The 20,852-nt window shown below is 40.9% G+C and overlaps 1 protein-coding gene across 5 annotated transcripts in view; it reads left to right on the plus strand.

The window, feature by feature from the left end:
• The window catches only part of LOC138624741 (protein phosphatase 3 catalytic subunit alpha), a 67,281-nt gene that overhangs the window by 17,910 nt on the left and 28,519 nt on the right, over positions 1-20,852 (plus strand). For all 5 annotated transcript variants that reach the window (XR_011311182.1, XM_069705213.1, XM_069705215.1 and 2 more), the window contains exon 2: positions 8,433-8,633. Coding sequence is in view for 4 of the 5 variants with exons in the window: in XM_069705213.1 (XP_069561314.1) it covers positions 8,433-8,633 (201 nt within the window). In the remaining variant the exon portion in view is untranslated. The remainder of the gene's footprint in view (positions 1-8,432; positions 8,634-20,852) is intronic.

The raw sequence follows: 20,852 nt of genomic DNA on the forward strand, positions 1-20,852 counted from the left end.
GGGACATCCCTTAGTAAATGCCTGCCTGCCTGCCTGCCCCCCCCCCGCCCCGCCGCAGCATCCGCCGCCTACTCCCTTCCATCCACTCTCCCATGCATATATACATTCATCCATCCCCGACATTCACCCACGTCAGCCTCCCACGCTTCAGCCCTCAGCTCACTAATTAATCAGGTACTTAGTCAGAGTGCTGTCTGAGCAGCGCTGCATTTTGATCACCTGCTTCTGCAAATGTTTCCTACGATTCTCATCAAAAATCTGTTGAGGCAACAGTAGGATTAACGCTTGCTTGTCACTCACTCTCGCACTGCTGTTGCGTGGGTCTCTGAAACACCGCTATGGGCTATTTTCTGTCAGAGCTCCAGGGTCTTTGATAACCCTGACAGCCATGGCAGGACGGATGCAGGTCTTGGTGTATTGTTGGCTTGTTTAGCACACGACCTGTCCATCTTGATAATGAGTTCTCCCCAGATAACTGTCATTGACGGCAACCTCTGTGCAGATGGCCACACATGTTATTGCAGTGAACAGCTGTCAGATGCGCTCCTGTTGCTTGTGTTTACCTCTTTATGCCAGTATGTCATTTTTACACATGTATGATCAGGCTTTCTATTCAGATTCCTGCCGTTGGATCAGCTCGGTGCAGAATGTAGCATGCTGCCGGCAATTCATTTGTTTAAGCCAATATTTTGATAGATGAAAGATTAAGGCTGAGACTCTACACCACTGTTTCCGTGGCAACCCCTTTATTCACTTTTATCTAATATCTCTCCTGTTTGTAGATGCTTATGTCTCTGCAGCACATCGTGGTGGTCAGCAGCTCTTTAAAGTACAGTAATAGTCCACTGGTAGCATTAAATTAAAGTCGCAGGCATAAGTGCAGCAATTAATTATGACATTGACCACAGGCCACAGCCATAGACTAAACTAAGGAAAGGAAAACGTGTATAGTATGATGATTAAACAGTTACACAACTACATGATAGATTCATAATTTTAATTTATAGAACATTTTAATTCCAGACTGAAGCCGTGCAAGGACAGCTGCAACAACATCCAGTGGAGCTTTACAATTGGAGGATGTTCAAGAAATATCAACAAAAGGACTGTTACAGCTTAAAAGTATTAATTTAAAGGAAAATAATAAATAGTTTGAGGACTCTTTTACATTTAAAACCATATCGGACTGAACTTGCCACAGCATCATGTAATGTATTACTTCTTCTACAATAAATGAAGGGAATGAATTGAGTAATTTGAAGAGTTCATTTAGTAACTTTAGGACATAAATGATTCATTTCTGGGAGCAGGCGAAGTATTACAACCGTACAAATTATGAATTCTACGTAGCAATTGTTAATTTGTGTGCACGAGTGATTGAATAAGTGATTCCTGCTGTGTGCTGTAGCATTACTCATGTTCATGGCTCGATACGTGTCTTTGATACAAGCCCCCTGAGTCTCTGTTCACAGTTCTGCTCAGACCTCCTTTGCATTTTTATTTCCTCACTTGCAACCAATGACTCTGCTTCCCTTCTCTCTTTCCATCTCTGGGAAGGTGAGCGTCGTTGGCTCTGCTCTCCTTCTTTCCCATAACAATAACAGCACACAGATGTAATCAGCCGACTCAAAGCACTGAGCTTCAAAGCTGTGTGCTCTGCTAAGCGCTTCGTTCGGGGCCGGCTTCCATCCCTGCTAATGCATGGTAAAGAGGTTCACGCCGATTTCTAAGCGAACTTTTCACCATCAGTCCTAATGTCCTCGGGCCCTTTTAAATTTGTGGTCAGTGCTCACTGGGATGGGAGTCCTATACGCTCTATAGGTTCACTTCCATCTTAACACATCCTCACATGACATAATACGGTAGTTTCCCTCTTCGTTACACTGAGTCACATTACAAATAGCAGGTGCAGGGATTCTGCTGTGCTGCTGCATCAGCTCCGTGATACAGTCGAGCCTGTTTGCAGAAATATCCAACAACTTTAAGTGAACAGGAAGGTTCCTGGTCTATAAAACCTTAGATGAATGTTTCTCTTAATCACGCCTCAAGTCCCTTCTATGATCTTGTTTAAATCCTTTTGGCATTGAAATATTCAATTTGTACTGCTGACTGCAACGGAAATCTATGTCGTGATTATTGAATTTAGGAAATAGATGATTTATAAGAAGTGCTGACTTATGAATTATTGATTGACAGCGTTACAGGCTTTGTATGTGGGTTGGAGACGGAGACAGAGTTGTAAAAAAACAACAACTGATGGGCCAGTTTCCGTTCTGACTTATAGACATCGGGCGGTATTCTGTGTGCGAGGTAGGTCATGTTGCAAATAATTTATCACCTCGTGAATATAATGTCTTGTATGGTTCAGGTGCTGCCGTTATTTGCTGTCAGGAGAGATAGCCATATGATCTCAATCTTCTGCATTATGCATGTCAGGTAATCAGCTTCCGAATGGTGTAATAATGAAGCGGTGAAATTGCTGCCAGATGACATTTGAAGTTGAGCTGCGTTCCGGTGTACAGTATGTCCTTTGTTTCCTCCCGTCTCCAGAAGCTCATGCATTCTGTTCATCCTGGACTCCTATCCCACTCCAATTCACTGTCGTTATGTAATTTAATTAACAAACCCCGACTATCGGTAGAGAGTGAGCTGCACACTCTCGCTGCCCCTATTCAGCACTTGGCAGTCGTTCTCTGTGCATACAACACACAGTGGATGCTTCATCAACAAAAAGGCTTCCAACTGGAGAAAAAGTCTTGAGTGTGATTCATTTTTAAATTTTTTATTTCTGCACTGTCAATAGCAGATTAATCTCCTATACAGATAGCGCAACGACACTATACTGTTATTCTGAAGCTTAATTTCACATCTGTCTATATGTTATCAGCTCCTTTTCCTTTTTCTTTCTCTCTGCGTTGACTAATGCAAACAAACACTGCTGCATATCACTCCACTTCGGTTGTGCTGTCTCACCTGGCGCTGGTATTTAACTCGCGTTTGATCAGATAGTGAGTTTCCACTTGATTCATTACACAGAGATCTTGCCTGTGCTGCCAGCCACTTACCTGGCCTGAGGATAAAGACGCAGCACCGTCATTGAAAAAACGCAAATGGACGAGCCAAATCATGACTGCTGCTTTGTGTGAGTAAGGAAGCAAAGTTATAGATCAGTATCACACTCCAGATTAGACACCACACTGCCTTCTGCATGATAGCATCTGTCCAAGCAGTCAAATCACCTCTGGTATTCTATACTCTGTATTCACTGACCTTTGTTGCACTCGCATAGTTCCTGCGTCTTTGTTCTGGCTCAGCTCCCTGTTGGTCATGCTGAGATTTCCACTGGTCATGCTGAGTCTTAGGGGAGGAAAATTGCTGGTATGGTGGCCTGTCTGTTGGAAGGGGGTAGAGGGTTTGACGTGGGCAGTGACACCCCGGGTCTCGCCCACACTCCGGGAGGGCCCCTGCTGCATCATGCAAACGTCAGCCATATTTTTTCGGGTCAATTTGGCATCTGATGGAAAGCTGCTGCGCGTCGCAGGTTTGAAGTTTCTGGTCCTGGAATTGGAAGAATTTATAGCGGTGGTTGCTTGTCTTTGCCCGCTGCATCTGTCTGGTTGGAATTCATTTGTTTTATGAAAGCCTACTCGTTGGCCACGATCCTAGCCCAGCTCAGACCGTACAGAATGAATATTTTCTTTCAAACAGAGGTAGTTATTAGCTGGTAGCTTGTGGTTCATGAATGGTTTGGCTCACCGCAGTCACGGTTTGCTGTAGGTATTTCTGTGCAGTGGTGCTTGTTGCATATCAATTGCATGACCATATTGTGTGCAGATGGTAAATTTGCAGACTCATTCTTGCTGTGCAGGTCTTTTCTGAATTCTTCAAATTTCTCCTGAATATCATTAAATGCATTTGCACTGATTTGTGTTGTTTTTAAAATGTTTGGATTTGCACACAGCTTTTCAGAGAGCTGGCGGGCCTCTTTTAGAAAAATGATGTGCAGGAATTGTAGACATCTGAACTGCCACATCAGGCCAGACTCACAATCGCACGCCATGTTCTTCACTAAATGAAGCCAGGGGTTGGTGAGCTCTGCAACAGTCTGTCTCACTTTCTCCAATTAAGCTGATCTGTGCAGCACCATATGACTGTGCACCTCCCGCTGTCTCCTCAGAGGGATTGCATTAGCTCTGAACTACACCAACCTCAACATCTCGAGTTGACCGTGTCCCACTGCCTCTCAGCAGTTGCAGAGACGCCGCGTCCCGCGGTGCAGATTTCTCCACATTCACACCTAAATGTCTGCTGTACTCTGCATAGTTATTCTTTTACGATTGCTGCATGAACAAAAGTGTCCAGTGGGGGTTCATTACCTAAAGGTGATACATTCAAAACCTTGATAAAAATGCTCCAATGTTGCTATAGACCTGCCCAATGCAGAAAGGTTTACTTTCATTAAATACACCTTTAAGTTTATTTTGCACGCCCCCGAGACATTCAGAGGATTAGTGCTCTATTAGGCCTTAAACCTAATGGCTGATGGATGGCTTTAATTTGTAGCTTGGAAATTACAATACTAATCTGAGACAAATAACCAGGGAAAGTTAAATCAGCCTCCAGATTATTATTATTATTATTTTTTTCATCCTCTCTGACCCGCTCTCACTCCCGTCATTTCTCTCTCATGCTAGATTTGAAGCTGCGATGTAATTTCCCAGTTACATAACCGAAGGGAACAGAGAAATGGTAAAATTAATGAAGGCTAGAGCGACCAGCTAATGGAGAACATTTTCTGAGTCATACTGGAGTTTCAGGCAGATTGCCGCGGGTCAGTTTATGCTCTTACGGCTATAAAGCTTTCTATAAAAGAACGGATAGATGCACAGGGTTATGCACAACAATCAACAACTGCTCGATGTTAAAGTCCTGGTACCGCTGATAAGAGCACGGTTTGGGAGTAAAAGGATTTGAGAGATTTTATTCTGTTAGACTTTGAACAGCTAATTACTGTAATGCATTGTTATATAATGCAATATGTGACACCACAATTTCTTTTTTCTGTTCAGATAACGAAAAACAACTGAAAGTAATCTTTTTTTTTTTAATCTTTTGTTTTTATCCTTGATGGAGTTTTTAATCCATGTTGGCCTGGTCCCTCAACTGCGAGCACTTCATTTTTTGTCATGGGAGTAACACCTTTTTGATTTGAGTGCACAATGTGCCATGTAATGTTCTGGCAGAGGTGGGTGTTACTCTTGTTAATAAGAGGGCTGTTAGAAATTCCACAAGGGTAAAGTTCACAGTGTTTCCATTGTCACGACTGTAGGAAATAGAAGCGTGATGTGTTGAGAGTTTGCCGGCGTTGCCAACAACCGCAGCTTTCTCGTGGGTTCTATTCTATTAAAGATGTTTTTTGATTTTGTTTTTTTTGTGATTTGAGTTTTAGAACGTGTCACTTTTTGTCGCATCAGTCGGAGCAGATGTGGCTCTTTCTCGACATCGACAGTGTTTGTGGGAACTGCTGTGAAGTCAACTCGCCTTTGTTTCCCGTTGGATGTTTCTATTTAGAAGGGGAGTGTTTTTCAATTTTCACCACTTTCGAGTATTTCAATAATTGAATGACTATGATTATTGTTTATGGTAACCAAATAAGCATTAAAGCTGTTAGATATGGGGTTTCCCCACGTATCTTCCTCCTGAAACTCAATGCGTTCAGCCTCCGGTGTGTTGCTACATAGAATCCCCACTATGCATGTGATGTTTATGAAGTGGGTCTACCTCCAACTGTCTCTCCACACAATATATTTTCAGCAGACACACTTGAAAATAGCTAGTTTTATTTTTATTAAGTTCAGATTTAGCAGCAGCGTCGCTGTATGTCGACTACCTCGGGAGTTTACTTGTAATTGCATTAATAATGAATTGGCTGACAGTGTGGGCTAAAGAAAATACTGTAAGCATCTTACCCTCTGCTCCCGTCTGACTGCTACACACAGTTGCATAGAGTTCACGAGGACGGCCAACTAAAATCAATACTCCTAATATTCAGTGATTCATACTCGCTCATTCTTATTTCACTCGGCTGTTCGAGCTTCACTGTAAAGAATAGAGTTGGGAGTTTGACACGAGAAGACTGAACTCTGATTCTTCAGCTAAAATTAGAGTTTCTCAGTACTCACCTAAAATCTGATTTGAAAGTTTGTGCCGGTGTGCATAATGTGTGACATCACAACTATTTTGGAAACATTTCCTGGTCCAATAGGCAGCTTACACAATGCTTAAACATGAATCGTCTTGATTTTTTTTTTTTTTTTTTTTTTTTGTCATGAGGGAGGTGGTTTTTATTAAAATGTCTTTTTCAAAGGGGGAAACTAGACAGAAAATTATTATTAAGAATAGTCGAACATGCCCGAATGGGACCTTTAATCATCCTGTGTGGTACGTTACATAATCAAGCTGCAGAGTTTTGACCCAGCTGGCATTTTTAAACCACAACTACATTTTTTTCAGGTGGAAAATGCCCCCAAACAGGTTCATAACAGTTGACATGAGTGTTCATACTGTATGTGTTCAAACATCTCTGGGGCCGGTGCGGTGTGGTTGTTTGGGAGTCTAAAGCCCCGAGGCTCCGGCTAGAGTTGCGCAGCAGGTGCACAGGAGAGGCCAACCCGGGGCCTTGGGTAATTCTATCTCCGATGGGGATCTCTGGATGCCCCAGATACCCAAGTGAAGACATCAGTCTTATATTGTTTAAGACTATTTATTTTAGCGCATTGAGTATTTATTTAGCTTAAACTAAATTTAGATGAGAAGTTTGCATATTTATCAATAAAAATAGCAGTTTAGGAAAAAAAAAAAATCCTTGTCAGCGAAGTAGGACAGTCCTAGTTTCCGTTTCAGTTGCCAGCATCATAATGTTGAATTTAGGATATCAGAAAAAAGTTTTCCCACTTCATTTGTTGGTTTATGCAGTGGTAAAGTGCATTGAGTTTTGTAGATTAGAACAAGTGTAGAGAAAAGTGTAAGTCATCCCCAGTCAGATAGCCTGCCTCTGTCACCTAGGTGACTGTCACAGTCATGGTAACTGAAAATATCCAGGGTGAAACTGTGCAAGTCCAGTAAATCTGCCATTTCAATGTCCGCCTGTTAGAAAGCCTTAAGCGCTGCAGCCGAGATCCTAAAAATCGCCCGTCACAAAGCACACCGTGACACAGATAAAGGGCAGGTCTGATTACCACTGATGTTCGACAAACAGCCATCAAACTAAATGCATTTGTAACTGGCTTAGTGCGCAGGATGTGGTCTTAAATTGGGTCTTTTTGTGTCTTTTCTATCAGTGAGTAAAAGGCTCATCAGGGGATTATAAAATATGAACACACTTGACTTTTGTTTAGGTGGAGGCCACTAAAAGTCGGTTTTCCGAACAGTAAGTTCATTTAAAAGCCTCAAGTTCCTTTTTACTTAATTGATGTCAGCTGCTAAAATGGCAGTGACATGAGGTCCTTTCAGAGTTACATGGTGAGGTTTCTGTTCTTTTGTTGCAAGTTTTCTTTTAAAATCTGTCTTTACACTCGCTGGGCTTTTTGCATTAAAAAATGTCATCTATTTTTTTTAATGTCGTAATTAGATTGGTGAGTGTTTTAAATCAAAACACATGCTAAAAGCATTCGAGCTTCTTGATGCATCGGTTGTGTTTAAAATTGCTGGAGTACATTGAGTTGCTCTGAAAAGTTATCTCTTTTAAGCCACTAGTTATGCAAATTGACAGAATCGGAGATTTGTTGTGGCATTAGTTTGTCTAATTTCAATGATGCCTTCAGGAACCTCTGGAATAAACATCATTTTTTTCTTTTAAATAACTAACTGACAAATATGTAAATGCATGTTAGTCTGAAGAAGACATCTCTACTCTTCCTATGAAACAAATGAAACAGCATGTTTAAATATAGAGATGGTTACACATATTTAACCCTGCATATACTCTGGTTATTTAGACTTTGTCCTCACATGAAAGGCGTTTTATGTTAATAAAACAACAGATGTCTCAGTTCTGTGCTTCATTTTCAAAGTGTAATCTGATTTTCTATGAATATTGCCCAGCAAACTAGAAGATGTGTGGGTCTGTTATAAATATTGAAAAGTGAATGACTCACAGATCATAGCAGCAATCTGGTAAATTGTCTCAGAGGGTGGGCTAGAGGCATGGGAGTGAACACCAACTCCCTCTCCGGCGGGGAGTCGATCCCCTGGAAGGTACAAAGTACCAGCTAATCAAACGGCTTAAATGCCATTTGCTCAGCGATGTGGAATTACCTGAGTATTCTCATAAGCCTTTTGTCAATGAAATGTATATTAATGGACTGTAAATATGTCAGTCGTCATTATGCCTTTTTTTTTTTTTTTTTTTTTTTTTTTTTTTACCCTTGCAGCTGTCCCCTTCCCTCCCAGTCACCGGCTGACAGCTAAGGAGGTGTTTGACAGCGAGGGGAAGCCCAAAGTAGACGTGCTGAAAGCTCACCTAACCAAGGAGGGCCGCGTGGAGGAGGCGGTGGCTCTCAGGCTCATAGGAGATGGCGCTGCGATCCTGCGTGCGGAGAAGAACCTGCTGGACATCGAGGCCCCGGTCACAGGTCAGATGTCACATATGACGTATTGTTTTTGTGACCAGAGTAGAGCTGGAACAACTAATCAGCACATTGATGGGTCAATTTATGGTACTTCTTCTGTGTTACTAAACTATGATGATATTTTACACTCTTAGGGCCTGATTTACCAAGATCTCAAATAAAGGCTACTAAACTGCGTGTTTTCCCCCAAAAATATGCACATTTATTTTGCATCCGTTTTGCGTGTGATTTATTAAGAGTATCTGCGTCACTGAAATCAGGTGCAAATCGTTGTATTTAAATGAGGAGTTTGCGTGTGTTAAAGTGATTCCAGCAATGGAAAACAGAGCGACCGCAGAAGGAAAAGGAAATCTGATCCCATTGAAATTCCGAAATATAAATATAACATGAACAAAACGCTATATAGGAGATTATTAGCAAGAAAGTCAACACTGTGGGAAAAACAAAAAGGCGAAAAAAAAAAAGAGGAGGGACGGTGGATGAGATCCTCTAACAAACACCGATCAGCAGGTCCAGCTCTTTCTGTGATGAGCAGGTTGACTTTTCATTCAGTGTCTCACGAGTGCTCGTGAACCTTACGAAGCTACCCGTGACAGCGCACCTGAATAACGGGACTGGGTGGGATATCCAAGGAGCGATTCGCTGGAACGACCCAGAGGCAGGAAAATGCTGAGTCGTAAGAAGTTTTAACATCGCTGGTATATCGTTGGCTGTCAATCATCATCCAGTTCATTCAATACCTCAGAAATGTCATCGCTGGACAAACGATGTGTCTGAATAATTTTCCTCTGTCATTTCTAAAATGTTTCCACGGGTGTAAAACCACGTTCTCTGCGTATTCTTTGGTTTCCTGCGTCTCCGTCTCACCACAATAAGAGCAACCGTCTCTCCAGATTTGCGCACCTGATCAATACGTGCCTTTCAGTCGTACTAAAATACACAACAATCACTTCTCCCATTTTCTACTTTCAGGTTTTGTTTCCCCTCCCAGGATTTTGCATGTTCGAGTAGAAACGGCCAATATTACATATGCATTCAGGCAAACACGCAAAATGGACAACGTGTGTTGAATTGCACATTTGAAAGACGTAATCCTCACTGCACGTCGTTAGCAGATCAGCTCGGACATGGTTTTGGGGGTGGTGTGGGGTTTGCATGTGATTTTACAGACGCAGACTTTTAGTAAATCAGGCCCTTATTTGAATAAAACAAGACTTTTGAAGATGTCACCACGGCCTCATCACCTCTGGACTGCTTGACAACTTTTCAGGAAAAACTTCAAACCTCCTTCATCAGAATTTAAAGAAGGTTGAAACAACTTACAGATACGCTCGCGTTCGAACCAAAGCACAGTGGAGGAGAGGACTGAATGTTGACAGCAGTATGAAAACTTAATTTTGCCAATTAACTGAGTCACTGTGCCTCGAGGCCACACGTGGACCATGCAGCGAGCCATTGTAGCGTATTTTAAGAAGCACGCAGGTTCAGTTCATCCAAATTGGCAAAACTAACAAGCCCGCTGGCGCTCACTCACTTCGTCGGTTTGTGCATTAAAACACTGTTCTGACGCAGGGATGCGTCATCTCTGACATCACCCTGCTTTGCTTGTGGACTCTAATTGCTCCCAAGGATGTATTAATCTTTTTTACACTCTTTCTAAGCACCCAGCAACTGAAGTTGAACTCATTCACCGCTGCCTAAGAAGGAACAATACTGTTGTGGGAGGTTTGCTGATGCATATGCACAAATCCAGCGCAGCTATTGTTGTCCTTCTTCCTGGTCAAGTGGCCGTCTCCTCCATTAGACTTTCTGATGAGGCTTCTTTGATGTTGTTGTAATCAACAGGCAGAGACTTCCTCAAAGGATCTATGGCAACCCATCATTTTCTAATACGAAATCGTTCCCACAATATAGTCCAGCGAGACTCGTGTTTATATTTGGCAGGGATTCAAAATAAATTCATAAATGCACGGGCCTTTTTTAAACAGTCTCCAATGTTTATTGAGGTCATTATGATAACAGAATATCTTGTCTGGCTGTTTAAGAGGGTGAAGCTTAACAAAAACATGCAAACGAGTTGCACAATCGTAAGCCTTGTTTTCTGCCTCCGTCTCTGCGTTTGCACCTGAGCAACAGATTAGCAATTATTTAGCCTCGTGTATTTACATGGGATTTTCACTACAACATTATCGTGGCCAAAAAATTCATTATCAAGAAATCTAATGAAAATTTTAACAAAATAATTAGAATGCTACAGTACGACAGAGTGTAACATTATATCTGTATTGATAGTAGGTGTTCATTCATACCGATTACTGCTTGTTATGAAACAAATAAATGAGGTGAGGCAGTATGTCCCGATTTGAAATTATTGTTCTATTTATATTTGATTAACTGATTATTAATCCATTAGGAATCGATCAATAATCTTTCTTTAACCTGATTTGGTCAGCTCAAAGAGGTCGATCTGCACCTGCGACTAAGCTGTCATTGTTATGACTATTAAAAAAAAAAAAAAAATATATATATATATATATATATATATATATATATATATAGTACACACACCATAGTATATAGTATATAATATATCATATATATAGTGTATATGGCACTTTCCCACCTTGTGCACTTGTGGTTTTGAGTCAAAGCCTATTGTTGTTGTTGTTGTTTTTTATCTATGTTTGTTTTAAATGAAATGTTCCAAAACTCTCTTATTAAAAACAAATATTATTTCTGCCCATCGCCTAGACCTATTTAATTTGGTTCCTTCATTCCCAAACGTTTCAAAGGAAGAAAGTATGCTGACAGTATTATTATATCGTGACACCCCTAGTATACACATAACCATCTGTCTTATATATTAGTGGTGTGTGCGCATGATGAAGTATCACTGTGCAAGCAACGCGTAAGGTTGAAATCACTATTTGTCAGCTGGCTGTGCACCAGTGCATCCCACTGAATGAACTTGTAACTCGGACTGAAACTCAACCAAATTGTATTGATCTTCCATTTTAAACCAAACACCTCTAAGTAAGTTCATTTCCACAGCGAGGCAGCGGTTCTGCTCGTTCTCTGGGCCTCTACTCTCATTGTGGTGGAGCGCAGAGAAAAAAATAAAAATATGAAGAGACTTATTTGTAATTTATTTATTATGTAAGATTTTAACTTAAATACACTACAAATATGACTGCAGGTTGGAGGGGTGGGAGGGGATTCGATTTCTGTCTTGTGTTTATTACAGGTAATGTAAAAACATGACTTGATTTCATGGCTTAATTTGACCCCATTCTGGATTGGTGTGCATCAACATGCTCTGATACTGACCTCCCCTCGTGGTCAGATTGTCTTTTAAATTCTAAGAAGCCCTGCTACCAGCTCGCTTTTATATTTTCAAAGCATAACAAAAGATGGATCGGGCGGTAAGCCTCCTTCCTTTGTTGTGTTACACAGAAACGATGGACAGCTTCGGTTCTGCGCGCAAGCACAGCTCCTGAGGGTGTGTGTGTGTGTGTGTGTGTGTGTGTGTGTGTGTGTGTGTGTGTGTGTGTGTGTGTGTGTGTGTGTGTGTGTGTGTGTGTGCGTGTGTGTGCGTGTGTGTGTGCGTGTGTGTGTGTGTGTTCACGAGTGCTGCAATGAAGCACTTCTTTCTCTCTCCCACTCAACACCCCTGTCTCAACCCCTCTCCCACTCTAGTCTTTTTCGACAAGGATTTCTCTGTTGTGCGCGCTCATTCTCCCGCTGTGTTTCCCTCTCGCGCGCTCCCGACCTCACACACCGTTCTCTCGAAACCTTTTTTTGTTGTTGTTGTTGTTTCTTTCTGTCTGCCATGTTTTAACACCGCGTCAGTGGTCAGGAGCCGTTTCTGACTCCCGTCTCTCTACCCATTAAAACACCTCCAATTCCAAAGTGCCACATGGTCAGCAAATTAGTATGTAAATATTTATCATCGATGCAAAGCGCCATGACATGTCAGCTATCTCCCTCTGCTTCTCTCACTCGCGCAGTCACTTCCTCGTCGGGCCAGATGGCAGGTGGGGCTTTCATGAAGGGAGGGGGGAGGGCGTGTGACGAACGGAGCTGGCTTAGGCTACTGTGTACAAGCTGCTCCCATGGCCTTCACACAAGTCAGCCATCGATAGAGCTCCTACGGCCACATCACCAGGCAACAGCGAGCTTTTACACTGTTCATACACCTGCTTAAAATGCGTGAGCTCCACTTTGAGCGTGATCTCTATCATGACAAAACACGGTGAAACGCGCTTCACTTGAACCACGTGTTGAGGTGAATTTGCACAATATGATCTGAAATGCACTCTGTGTATTTTGCCTCAGCTGCCCATTTTTCATAACATTAGCCATTTCTGAAAATGTGCAGTGTCGTTGACAAGGAAACGATAAGACCTTGGTTGTGGAATTTCCTGCGTACACCTTAAAAAGGTCGTACTAGACCTTGATGAGAGTGGCAGTTTTATGAGCTTACAGTGACGCGTGTTTGCTCTGCACAGCATTGCAAGGCCATTAAATCTTTCCAATAGGTTCTTATGCAACAGTCTTATAATGAGAAATACACTTGTATGGACATTAGAGCTAGAAAGATAAAATCCGCTAGGCAGGATTTGGCGTATAGTGGATATAATGGTATTTGCATATGGTACCCGATACATGTTGAGACAAGTGAAAAGAAATGAGACCATATAAATCAAAGTGGAAGAGGGTGAGAAGATATTTTTTGTGGTCTTTTAGAAACCGTTCCCTCCACATACAGCGGCAAACAACAACCACAGTGTCCTGTATATCAGCGGGCAGCAGCTATTGAGTGGGTGGCTACCCAACTCTGATACTTCTATGGCACCGACCCAAACTGATTCAGTACTATCTGCTTTTGAAAAATGCCCGTTCATTCAGTACCAAATTTCAATATCTAAATACAGCCAAGTTTAAATTTTTAAAATGCATAACTTTTTCTATGTTTACACAGCCATAAATCTCATCAGCGTCAGTGAGCCGGAGCTTTTGCCTCTACTTAAACATGTTGAAGTCAAGCTTCTATCACATCGCGGTGTTTGACTCTCTTAGAGCAGATTTGTGATGACACATCTCTTTGAGTTGCCTGTCTTATAATGAGAAATACACTTGTATGGACATTAGAGCTAGAAAGATAAAATCCGCTGGGCAGGATTTGGCGTATAGTGGATATAATGGTATTTGCATATGGTACCCGATACATGTTGAGACAAGTAACTGGGGGCTTCTGTTTGTGCAGCCTGCAAGCTCGCATCTAGTGCACGCATGTGAGGCGTTTAGAGAACATCAGTAAATTGTAGCATCAGGCAGTAACTTGCATGTGAGGCATTTAGGAGACTGTCTGTAAATTCTTGCTACAGAAAATGTCACTCTCCCCCTCTAAACTGCATCAAACTAAACATTTAAACCATGGTGAGTAATGTAATTTTCTTCACCTTGAAATGGATTTTTTTTATAAAATTGAAAGAAGGTGATACTTCGATGAAGGCAAATTGTCCATTTTGATTTGTCTGTGTGAAGAAAATTACCATCAGCCCATTTTATTTTTTTAAACTCTCAAATATTGATGTCTCTATTTACCTTAAAAAAAAAAAAAAAATCCAGTATTATTGAGGCCTTGCTCTTTGCCGGCGACATAAACCAAAGTGCTTATAAAAGTTACAACAGGAGATAATTGTTTTTGCGACACAGAAATTATGTTGAAATGAAATCTTTTGTTTTTACACGTGAAATCCTGAAAAGAAAATAATGGAAGATGAGAGCTCAAAGTTCGTATATAGTAGATGTATTGGTTAAATGGGAGGCATTAAATTGCTCCAAAGAGACCGTTTATAAAGGGTTGGGTACTGGTGGTTTACACAAACACAGTCATTTGAAGACGGCTCGGCTCTTCAATGCGCAGCAATAAATCAGACATTTTGATATTTATTGTTTCTGCTGTACTTTTAATATGAGCTTCTGAAACACTGCCTACAGATTGATGTTCATAACAGATTTCTAACTCCACCCCCGCCTCTGCATAAATGCATGCTCTGCAGGAGAGTGGCATGGCAAAAAAAACCGGGGGATATTGTTATCATCCAGTCTCAATCAAAACACGATCTGGCGCAGTCTGCATCGCCGTTGATTTCACTCGCTCAATGAGCCCGGCCTTTGGAGTGGCCTGTGTAGGTTCTGAAGCCAGGTTGTGTAATGCCCACCACCCACTCAATAGCTGCTGCCCGCTGATATGCTGCTACTCGGAGAGATCACTCTAGCGCAGAAGCAGGAGATGGCCAGAACGAATTGTTTCTCACTCCAGATAATATACTCCCACCTGCTCTTCTTATGTGGGCTTTGGTTCTCACCTCGTTCTTGTGTGTTTGTGTGACAAGAGGGAGGGAGGCAAAGCATGTCTGTAGGTGTACTGGAACAGAGTGATGGGCGGATTGTGCGTTTGCTGTGATAAAGCAGAGCCCCGAGCTGGAGGAGTTGAGCTGCCGTAGTGTTTCTGTTTGATTTGCATCGACCAGCGTCGTACACGCTCGGGCGGAGTGACAATCGCGTCGGTTCTTTTTGGCCAGTGATTGAACTCCCGGCATCGCCGTGTCACCCCGCTGTTTTCTTCACCGGCAAGTAATAGCTTTTCAGAAGGTCAGCTGGAGGTGCAGTCCTCCCACACACAGTGGGTTTGACTTGTGCTTCAGGTGAAATTTCAGCCTCTTACTCCCTCACTGGACTTCTACAAACATAAAAATATTTGTAATTTTTCCGTGAACACTGAGTTTTTAAAAATATCGCTGTTGCGGTTTGAACGTAGCCCTACAGCTCAGCGGAAAACTGGATTTTCACAGTAACTGCTCTCTCGGTGGTCATCTCTTCAGACAGTATTGTATTCTCCAGAGCACGGTTAACTGGTTTTAGACCAGTTGCTTTACAGAGGAAATGATTACCCACCCCATCCATCAGTTTTTTTTCATTTACACAGTAGTTTCACTGTTTTGTTGCCATGGGTGATGCTCAAAGACGTCCTTTATCAGGTCAGTAGCAGCCTAGGTTATTTTTTATTTTTTTTCCCCTTGAGAGATATAAGTTGCCATTGTTTAAATGATTCATTGCAATTGGTGTGTTTCCATGGCAATAACCAGCCGTTGCGTCACACACCCTTCTGGTTAAAGCAAGATCAACCACTAGGACTGGCTAGTTGTCCCTTTCACATATATATTCACACCTTCGTCACTCAGGGTGGGCGATTTGACCCTCAAATGATATCACAATATTTCAGGGTGTTTCTTTAATAATGATATTCTTGACAATATGACCAAAGAATGAAAAATATTTCATTAGGAATTCCACAAACAGACAGTCAGCAAACCTCAAAATAAGTGTTTAAAGTTTTATATTGCAGATCATACAGAAGAGTTCCAACAGTCTAATATTCAGGAAAAAGAAACATATGAATGTGTTTTTTTTGGACACCTGATCTTTTGTAACCAAACCACAGTACTGAAGTCGCATTGCTTTTTGGAACAAACTCGTCCACCGTGGAGCCGCTTTCAGCCATGTTTGTTGAAGCTATGTGCAACTTACATCAACAAGTCGAAATATTACCATTATCAAGATAGGATTTTTTTCATAATGGTAGAAATTTTATGGCACACCCCTACTCATGACACAAGTAAACTAAGCGTTAAAGTCATATAGGAAAATAAAAACAAATATGTACATTAAATTTAATCAAATTAAGTAATGTCAACAATGATCATGATATTTACATGATCAGGGTGACTTGTGAAACTTATTGTTGAAAGAAATGTGGGGATTTGTTTTACAAAAAATATCTTGTAAGGCAAGAATGTGCAAAAGAAATAGACATAGTGATTTGGTTGGAAAAGCAGCTGTATGTTACCTGATGTCAATGATCTCAAATCTTCAACAAACTATGAAGATAACGTGTGTTTTTTCTTGTACAGATGAATGAAACATTTGTTATTAAAGTTGTACTTATCAAATTACAGTTTGAGTCATTTTTGTTCCATTAAATCTATTTCCCACCAACTTTAAAACCAATCTAAAATAGATCAATGTTTGCACTAGACTTGCCTTGATTGAGGGAGTAAGGACATCTTTAGAAATTAGACACAAATAACAAGGCTCCTTTTTGAAGTCATTCCCCGCTGTGGATTTTAAACAGTTGCACAGTGTGGGTTTAATAAAAGACAAATGGTAAAGCTGAGGTTTACGATACAGTCAAGGAGAGCCGATTCTCCGAGTTGTCTCACGAGGCTCGTAACTTGAGATAATTGCTCTCCAACGCTGTCCTCCAGCTCCCACTAATTGGGCATCTCTGTGAACGACTTTTTCACATCCTCTTATTGTATTTCTAGCTCCTAGATACACTTCACAAGGCAACAGCCTCACAAAAAGAAGTCTGTCCTTTTTAAATTAGATTTAAATCTATTCACTCTGTTGTTAATTACTTAATTAGGCGATTACTGGAAGACTAGATGAATTGAGGCACGTTGTCGTCAGACATGGATGCCATGCTTATCGTTGCGGTAACTGTGATACTGTTCAGTGAATACTGCTGATTATCTTTGTGTTATTTGGTTAGTACAGCTTTCAGATGAAGATGACATTTCTAACTTGTTTACTGAACTAAAAAGGCTTTAAATTAAAAAAAAAAAAAGACAAAAAAAGAATAAAGGGTCTGTTGGTGTTAATTGTTGTTTTGATCACATTGGCTGTATAGATTTAATTTAATGTGTAAATGACTTGGTATCTATTGAAATCTAAGCCCCTAGTAACATGTTTTTCCATGGCCATGGTTATTATTCTAGTCAACACTGTTTAACATGTGGGTGACTTGCATTTTATTTTATTTTGATGTTGCAGTACAAACAGACTGATCGAACACCCATCAGTTTATTTCCATCTATCCACACCCAAGTGGCAACGCACCGTGACGTCACCAGTTGGTTTGTGAACAACTGTTTTGAAGCCTCGAGTCGGACATTTCAGCCATCGCTCTCTTAGTTTTTTTGTTGTTGTTTTTTTTGGAGCCCATAGTGACCATATTTGGACGAGAGGAGCAAGGGGTGGATCTGACTGAAAACCCAAGTACACTATGCATGTCAACCAATACCGGAAACCTGACTGCACCCTAGACATGTCCATAAAACCAGGCGTCCCCCCAAACACACCTCTCTTTGAGCCCAATATCTAATTAATATTCAGAGTATTTTCAGAAAGCTTTTTGAATGGAAGTCGATTGGAGGCAGAGTATTTTTGGAGCCAGCCCCTCATGGCCCTCCGTGGTATTGCGCTTTGAGGGACTTCTGCATCGGCTTCACTTTTTAGACCCGAGACTACGAACATTGTTAGATACAGTTTGTCCACAGAGTATGTTAGTTGATTTAAACTAAGGACTTCCTTGCTAAAAACTAAAACAACTGAAGTGCAAAGGGTGTTGAATTTGAAGGCATTCATTTAGAGAATGCAGTCAAAGCTTAAAATGAACTTTTTACCATAACAATAAAAGCGTTGTAGTAGCATTTACAGCTAATAATACAGTTAATAATTAATCTTTACAGCATTACATGTCAATTGACCTCATTAAAATCAATGGAGTCATGTAGTTACAGCTGTGCTGCTGAAAATGTTTTAAAGCCAGGTTTCAATCCATGTCTGTGTGTCGCTGCACAATCCTTTTTTAGTACACTGTATCAGTTGTGTTTACCTGTCATGGAGTGACTCCCCGCTTTCCCTCAGGTAAAGACCACAACAGCAGGAATGAATGCTTAAAATTAAGATCCTGTGGTCCCCTGGGATTTCCCACCAAATTCTGCTCCCATTTCTCAGGAAAAATACCTGCTGGGATTTGACTTTTAACACGTGTTGTTGTAAGTACAGTACAATTCAAGTTTGAGGAGTTTAATGTGAATATTTTGTCAAAAATACTTTATTAAAAATTCAGTAACTACAGGAAAAAAAACGAAATCAAATCAGTATATAGTGTGACCAAATTTATCCTTCAAAACAACGCTCTTCCGCACACTTGCACATATTTATTCGATGTACTTGGCAGGTAGTTCGTTCCCAGCATTTTTGAGAATTTATCACAGCTCTTATGTGAATTTAATCTGTCTGTAGTTGCTTCTGTCTCTTCATGTAATCCCTGCATGACTCCATGATGTTGAGATCAGGGCTCTGTGGGGGTCACACCATCTGTTGCAGGGCTTGTCGTTCATGATGTCGCTGAAGATAGTTCTTAATGACTCTGGCTGTATGTTTAGCGTTACTGTCGATGTGTGCTTAACTCTCTCGCAGCTTTCAGTACGTTTTAAATTTCAGCTGAAAGTCCAAAACCATCATTGAGGTGAAAAACAGAAAACAAATACAATCATAGTCTACTTCTAAAAGGACTTACTGTGCTATTAGAACACAGACACATGAATATGGAAACCTGTACTTTAAATGTATTTCTTAATATTGTAATAAAAAACATCTTTTTTTATGGGGAGAAGTTGTCCAAAAGGCAACCAGCTTAGAACAAATGATAAGAAGATTTATGACTAATAATAAATAAGTTCAGGTGAAACCAACCCTTGAACCACCCTTTTATAGCATCTCCAAAATTGACTTTTAAATCAGATGACCTCACACTGTCAGTCAGTGGTGGCTAAGCAGCAAATCTCCTGTGTCCTCTGCATGTCCCATCTCCCCAGGGAGTAATAGAGTACAGGATCACATGGGGTGATAGGAAACCAATCCAGGTTGAATCATTTGTGGTGGCTAATTTCTGCCGCAGATGTGTTCATCTGAGAATACTCCCCTGACAGTGTTTAACAGCCGCCTGCTGTGCTCTTAAAAACAGCATAGGATTTATATGACAGTAGATTGACGCATGTCAAGTGGAACTGGTGTTCATGGGAATTCAAGTGAAGTAACAGACAGTATGAGGTGAACATGTTCTTGGTAATCATCTGTTAGTAATTGCTATGATGAGCCAGATTTGTAATCACTGTTAACAGCACAAGTTCAGAAATGGATACAGCTGAAAGTTCTCCAAATGGTTTCAGCCAATGAAACTTTAGTGTATTTGGCAACAAGAGGCGTGTTCATATTAAGTCTTACTACTAGCCAGTTGAAACACCTCAAGGTCATAAAGAGGTTGAAAGAGGATGTGGTGGAAAAGCAAGGTATGAAAATGGACATTGAAGCCAACTCTTATGATTCCTTTCCATATTGGACAAAGAGTTTATATAGAAAATGGGGTGCGATGTAGTATTAAAATGTGTGCAAGTAGGAAGACGGCTATAACACTCTGAACCATACTGAATTTAACTTTTAACATTTAGAGCCTGCCATGGAAATGTGAAGCTAAATGTTTTATAAATCCCATTTTGTACATTACCACTTTGTGCCGATGGCCAGTACCCAACTGACCGTAAACAATTATTCCTTCATGCACACTACATGGCCACATTTAGCATTAAAGGCTGTTTACTTACCAGTCTGGAAGGAACGTTACGAGTCTGTCTCCGGCCCTGAAAAGCAGCACCAATGCAAACTCCTGTTCTGCTTCTGTTTTGCAAAGACTTTTAGCCATTGTGTTTACATTTAGCTTAACAAGAGGTTAGAATATGCTAATTGTTCTCCCTCATGTTTAACTGAGGGCAGCAAAAAGGCTCCGGCTCCATAGACTCCCATTCAAATTCTCATTAAATACAAAGTCAATAAAAATGTTTCCACAAGTCATTATGGTGTCATTCGCTAAATTCACTCCTTAGTTTTCCAATAGATTTCAGTTTTCTTCTTAGTTTATTAGACCTCAAAAAGCAGTATGTTTTAGGGGCGTGTCTGTGTGATTGACAGGCCTGTGGTGCAGTCAGGTTTCTGCTAAAGGTGGGTGGGCACAGTGTCTCCGGGGATCGAGTCAGATCCACCGCTACCTCCTCCCCAGCTCGTCCAAGACGTCAACACTCCAACTTCTTCGTCTTCTGTGGATATGTCTTGGGAAATGTTATGTAAATTAAGATTATATAAATTAATTTTGCATTGTTTAGTTAAAAACACGAATATAATGGATGTAATAAACAAAAAATGAAGTGTTGTCTGTATAATAATGACATCCTCTGCCATCTTAATAGCAGGTTCACTTGGACATCGAACATTGGAGCTCTTCTCATCTGATGGAAAACATGGAAATAAGCC

Source organism: Brachyistius frenatus, unplaced genomic scaffold (assembly GCF_029030835.1).
Source record: "Brachyistius frenatus isolate BFR_SWC_R1_liver_20210118 unplaced genomic scaffold, ASM2903083v1 Contig_54, whole genome shotgun sequence".
Taxonomy (NCBI): Eukaryota; Metazoa; Chordata; class Actinopteri; family Embiotocidae; genus Brachyistius; species Brachyistius frenatus.